The 6661-nt window shown below is 40.4% G+C and overlaps 1 protein-coding gene across 1 annotated transcript in view; it reads right to left on the bottom strand.

Annotated features, from left to right (window-relative positions):
- The window catches only part of LOC102677316 (laminin subunit alpha-1), a 155899-nt gene that overhangs the window by 104011 nt on the left and 45227 nt on the right, over window positions 1-6661 (bottom strand). Inside the window, exon 3 of the mRNA XM_031512032.1 lies at window positions 1037-1279. Coding sequence (XP_031367892.1) covers window positions 1037-1279 — 243 coding nt within the window. The remainder of the gene's footprint in view (window positions 1-1036; window positions 1280-6661) is intronic.

The raw sequence follows: 6661 nt of genomic DNA, 5'->3' as shown, positions 1-6661 counted from the left end.
AAAACCGATCTCGTGCGCGCCTGCCTCGCGCACGGCCATAAGCTCTAATTATCCTCTCCGCTCTTCCGAGAACCCCGTTAATTCCCCTCGGGCTAGACGCTTCTCGCGTTTTCGAGCATTTTCGTTATAAATTTTCAGTTTTCGCGACAATGAGATTTGTTGTGGAAGGGAGGAGGGAGAAAATGGAGGGATATGCAAGGTTGTATGTAGAGTGCCGTTATAGATCAAGAAACGAACGGAGATCTTAAATTTGGTATTCTCTCTGAATTTAGAGAATTCTATATATATTAATAAATTAAATTGGAAATTGAATTATATGGAATAGAGGGGATCCGAGGATTGAAGATTTATACGTGTACGTTTATCGGTTTATTAAATATGTACACGGAAGAAGGACCCATAAGTTCGATCGAAGATAACCAGTTTCGATCGAAAGAGCGAGATAAATTATCACTGGGGCAACGATCCACTAACGATCGTAACATGGTAAATTTTTCTAGAGACATTCACGGTGAAAATATACTCTATAACTCTATAACTCAAGCTCGAGCTGGATACGAGGAGAAAAAGTTGGGTTGGCGGAGGAAATACCTTGGAAGAGACTTGGTTTCCGCCTCGCGAGTCATCCAACTCAACAGCTTGGCAAAGCGTCGGCCGACTAATCGTCCAATCGTATAATTACACCAACGATTGCTCGAGACAAACGATAATTAATGACCTCGTCCTGGACGATTAAACGAAACGCGTAAAAAAAGAAAGTGACTTGATATTCTCCAAAATTCTCCAGCAATCTATCCTTAAGGACTTCAACATCATTACAATTTACTAAATTTATTAGATGTATTAGGCAAGTTTTCTTTTCTTTTTAAAAATTTAACACGCTATCACAGCAATGTTATTAAACATTCTTTCGCTATGAAATTATTGGAAATTAGTATATTAAAAATTTAGCACACTGTAGCGTACCAAAATCAACATTCTTTTTTCTATAAAAAGTGGAAGTTAGCCCATTTGGGAATCGTGAAATTGGCCTCACCTCTCCGTTTTCCATAGGAGTCTGTCTGGAATAGACGCTGGTGCATATCACATCGTCGTCACCGATGAAAATGGGTTTTCCCGTGACAGGAGGGACGGAGTAACGCGTCCAACATTCTTCGTCGCTAGGCGCGTAATACTGCCACGGCTGGAAATTTTCACCGTCCACAGATTTCTCCAAAATCCATGCGGCCGGCCTCGGTGAATTCGCCGCCTTCACTATCACGTATTCTATTTGGTACACCTACAAGGAGGCAGAGAACGTATCGTATTAATAAAATTATATAACAATGAATCTTGTCTTGGATTACAGGTATCATAAATTTCAGTTTTCAGCCTGGCTTCCAGGAAGTAACAATTAGTAGGGAAGGATATTTGAATACGCAGTAATTTTCAAGGGGGTCGCGGGGGGTCGATTCGTTCATCTTCGCGAGAAGGAGAAATATTCCGATCATCCAACGCGATGTCTAGTCTTATAAAGGGATCGCCAATGGTGTGCAAGACGCCTACGATACTTGGAGCCATTTTATTCCGCGCGTGTAATAGTGGAAAGCGAGATAGAGGACAGAGAGATTCATAGATATCCTGCACAGTTTGCCAGAAATCCCCCGCGGTGTACGTTGAATTTTCTACCGGATAATTAATTCCAACCACGCAGGAATCGTATGGAATAATTCACCGGCTGGATTACACACAATCCATCCGACTTTTACCGACGTTTCCCGCCGCGCCAACAAATAATCCAAGAGCCGTCCGTTAATGCTCGAGATTTACGCTATTTCTCGTCGCAGAAAACTGTGCTTCTTGCGCAATCGAATGAAATTCATTTCTCACGCTCAACGACGGTTAAACAATCGATGTCAATTCTTCGCGAACAAAATTCTGCTTCAATAATTTTTTTTTTTTTTCTTTATAAATTCACTTAATCTCGTAGAAGAACATCTTTCTCGATCCAAAGAAAAAGAGAGAGAGAGAATCAAAATGGAAATATAAAAATTCACAAACAAATTGAATTTATTCATCGCATCGCGGTTTGACCACCATCGTCTCGACAGAAAAATAAACGCGGCCATCCAACATTTTCGTGGTTCTTTTAATAATTTGTCCAACAGCAGTAACTCACGGAGTGCTATCATTCGCATCCCGAGGACCGTCGCCGTCGGTCGGACACAGTGGTCGCGTCACAGGAGAGACACGCGTCGCCCTGTTTCGCCGAGTTAACAAGACAGGAGGAGTCCCTCATTCTCTCTGGTCGGGCCCGTCTTTGTCGTTGTCGCTGTCCTCGTTGTGTGTCGTCGTTACGCGGCCATTGTGAGGCCCAGACCGACGCCCACTTTCGGACCATAAAGACAGATCGCATGCCCGCGATACCGCCGGGGCCCGCTTCCTTCTACGGTCTTCGCTCTGAAACGCTCGAATCCGCAGGAAACGGACGTTCAATTATCCGATCCTCTTACTGCCTCGAGCTCCGCGTATGTAGATGACTCGGAATCAACTAGTCGAATCGTGGAAATCTGCCTCGTTAATATCAAGGATGAATCTGTTTTCGTTCCAACATTCGTCGACTTTCTTTTTCCACTGTTATTGTTCTCTTGTTGTTGTTTTTTTCGAATACGAAGCGACGATATTGACACGTACGCTTTGTTGACAATCCTAATACCGCACGCTACATAGAAGAGAATATAGATATATTCGAATATTCAAAATCGTAAAAATTATTTTTCATTTTATGATGTTAGGATAATCATCCAAGAGTGCAAGATGAAATTTTTCGAAATTATTAATTATTTTGATATAATGTTAATAGATTTATCTAGTTTATTTGTATATGTACGAATAATTATAATTAGGTTATACATATTATGAGAAATAAAAAGAATTTTTATATTGTATCGATAAAATATTCTCGATTTTATGTCTACGTTAATGCATCGAGATTTAGATTAATATATGTGATAAATACTATACGTGCAAAAATAGACATTTCTTTCCAAATTAATCAATCAGATTCGCATTCCTTTCGCGAGACTTCTTTCCACCAGTGAACAGTACTTCATTGATAAGTGTATTGCTCTTGGTGCTATCGAAATCTGCTCTTCGTTTCGAGGGATTTTTTGATTAATAAAAGATAGAGATTTCTATTTTATATAAATATATTTCGAATCCTTATTTATATTGCAGATTTTATTTTAATACACGTTGAACAAGAAGTTTCGTTTTTAAAATTGGTTCTTCACTCTCTTACAATCCAATCGTTTGGTGTATAAAAACATATATATCCGTAAAAAGGGGAATAAAATAATTACAACGATTCATGGATTTTCACGTGCCGAAAATACCAATATAAAAAAAAAAATGGAAACAAGCCTCTCATTCATCTTGGAAAGCTGGGCACGTATCGGGCAAAAAGTGATCGCAAGTATCACGGTCATCGAGGCGAAATAACAGTTGGCCATTTAATAAAGCGACGAGACGTATCAATCAAAGGCCTGTCACGTCTTCGAAAATCGTTGCTTTTTAATCCATTTACGATCCGGACTCGTGCTCGATATTTACTCGTACGTACGAGGTTGTCGTGCGCCCGAATCGAAACCTCGAGAGCCTCGAGAAGAAGACAGATGACAAAAGTAGAGGAGGAAAGGTAACGCAGCAACCGCACGCGGCGTGCAAACGTTCCAAAGGCTAAATATTTACACTGGGTGCACGTGTTCGTCTCCTTCTTCAACTCTGCATATCAGCATCGCGTGTCTCGTCATGGGATAGGTCGTGTATTCGGAGTTCAAGGTTGATCCCTTCTTCGTGGCAAGCGCATACATACATATTGGATTCTCTTCGCAGCGTGATGGACATCGATGAACGAAAAGTAAACAAGCATGGTTTTCTACGCCGTGTTATGTTTCCACGAGAATGGAACATTGTTTGGTGTTTGATTTCGTGTTCGTGGTTATTTTTAACGTGCATTCAAGTGATGCGAGAAATGGGCTCTTAAGAATCTTTTGATAGATAGGTATCTAAATCGTTCGATCAACAGATAAATAATAGATAAATAACAAAAGGATTGAACAATAAACAACTTATTATTGTGAATAGACGATATTATTATTGTATTACGTAAGAATATAAGAAAATTTTATACTATAAAAGAAGAAAATGGTTTTATACGTTGACGAATAGTGTCAAGTAATCTTTTATCATTTTCTTCAAAATTCTTCAAAATTTAACAAATACGTAAATAACGATTTATTAAATTTAGAAAGAGTAAGTTTATTAAATGTGAGTGAATTAAATTTAATATTTTGGATAGGAATAGTAATTGTTCAGTGTTTTATGTGTTTTTATACATATAATATATGTATAAAAGATTGAGCAATTCTCATAAGTGAAATATGATAATTATATTTATCATTTTAAAAAATGGAAGGAAAGGAGAAAAATGAAAAATACTTGCTAATTTCTTTCGGAAGAACAAGAAGAATTTGTCGAGAATCGAGGATACAAGACTCGGAATATAAAGTCATCGAGTAATGGCGTTAATTTTTAACGGATCGCGTGAAAAAAGTGTTTGGAACCGGTCTTCTCGGTTCAAGGGCCAGAAGCGTTTATACCTCAGAGTAAATAGTAGACTCGATTGGATGACCCTGCAAGAAAACACGTGAAGAGCATTACTTGACGCACCTGATCCAACGCGATCTTTAACACGGTACAATATCGAGGAAACTTCGACTCGTAGAGCTTCGTAGAAATTGCTTGTTCGCATCCAGACAAGTGCCAAGTAATCTTCTATCATTTCCTTCAAATTTCTTTAAAAATTGAACAAACGCGCAAATAACGATCTATGTTAAATTTAAGAAAGAGCAAATTGCTAGTGAATATAAATTTGATTTATACACACATTTCATCGTCACGATCTCTAATCTCAAATTTATAAAATTTTGAACGCGCACCGTGGTGAAAAAAAGCGGTGGGAGGGGAGGAAGGAAGGTTGCGAGTCGGTTCGAAGAAAATGAAAAGTGAGCACGACCGCAACCGTCACGCTCGATCTCGCTCCAAACAGCCGAGAAACACGATTTTTTTGCAAGGTGGGACAGAGCGCGAGAGTGGGCCGAGAAGAAGCGGGCATCGCGTCCAGGGGGAAGGCTCCCACGATCGGGTCGGCGACTAGTCGCCTCGGTTCGAGCACATCCACGCAGCCTTGTAAGGATGCGGCCGGTATTAGCATCGAATGACAGAAATGGCTTTATAGTGGAAGCTCGGCGGACGAAGAAAGTCAATAATGATCGGATCGACGTCGGGTCGCCGATCCCTTAGCTAAGAATGTGTGTAGATCGAGCGAGATTGCGTTGTAATGGAACAGATTTTATCGTCCGTTTGTACAAGTATAGTAGCTGTGTCGTTTTGTCGGGATCGAAACAGTTGGGTGTTTCGATCAGACGCGAATTTCGAATTCTTTTTTTGTTTACTTAATCCTTTGTTTAATTTATCACGTTGTATTATTTACTCGCGAGAAAATTTTATAAATAATTTTTTCAACAAGTCGGGTCCGTAATCGGTTATTGCTCGCGGCCCTTTGAACGACCGCTTTGCAATTTCATTGGTAGCTCGGAGAACGAGACGAACCGCCGCATCATCGTTCCGGTGCTATTCATCCCCTCTTTCTACACCCCTCTACAGTACTTTTGTTTTCACGCGTCGGATGATATAACGCCAAAGTAAATTGCGCGCTCTATTCTCGGTGTAGGGCAGATATTCTGAATACACGAGCGATCGCTATTTTCTGACCGAGCGAGCGTTAAGTGTACATACAGGAACGAGTAAAAAGTCCTGTGGCGATAATGGACTGGCAATTTTCGCACGAGAAACTTTCGCGCGAGATACTTGCCAGCTATTATAACTATCATAACTCGTATACCTTTATAAACAATTACCACGCTTTCTATTTGTCTTGGAGATATTTATCTTTTTCTTAATCCAAGTTTGAAAATTAACAATAACAAACTTTTGTCCAATTTTCGTAGTTTCATAATTCGAATTAAAAAAAGTTGTCACGCTTTTATCTTTCTGTTTTCCCTTTAGAAATATTTGTCCCTTTATTTTATTCGTAGCAGATACAGAGATTAAGAAAGCGAAGCGTTGAGATAAACAGGCACGTATCGTCAAGCAGAATTTCGATTTATTATTGAAACCGCAGCATCTGAAAAAGGCTTTTTCTCAGATGTTGTCACAACGGATTCCTCGGAACCCGGCTCGTCCAAGAATTCTAATAACGACAAACGTCGCCCTTTCTTCGATGAAAACCTCTCCGACCCTGAGGAACGAGTCTCGGCCACGCAAAGAGGAGCACTTCAAGCCTTACCGGCTCCAGGAACCGTCTCAGCTCCGGTAAACTTTCTTGCCGCTCGTACCTCGGCGCACCCCATTTACGGAGCTTGCAAGATAGCGCACAATGCCAATTTATTAGTGGTGCCCCTTAGCCTCGCTTCAGCGGGGGTCTCGCGTCTCGCCCATAAAGGGATGCCCGACACCGTGACTCGTGAGAAACATTGGCAACGATACCACGTACTTTACCACGCTCCATTTGTTCCGACTTTCGAAAATCTCTACTTTTTGCGACAACGTTCCTGAGAAA

The sequence above is a fragment of the Apis dorsata genome, unplaced genomic scaffold (genome assembly GCF_000469605.1).
Source record: "Apis dorsata unplaced genomic scaffold, Apis dorsata 1.3 scaffold_32, whole genome shotgun sequence".
Lineage (NCBI taxonomy): Eukaryota > Metazoa > Arthropoda > Insecta > Hymenoptera > Apidae > Apis > Apis dorsata.
The sequence above is the reverse complement of the archived record's forward strand: the minus strand, read 5'-3'. Positions and strand labels throughout refer to the sequence as shown.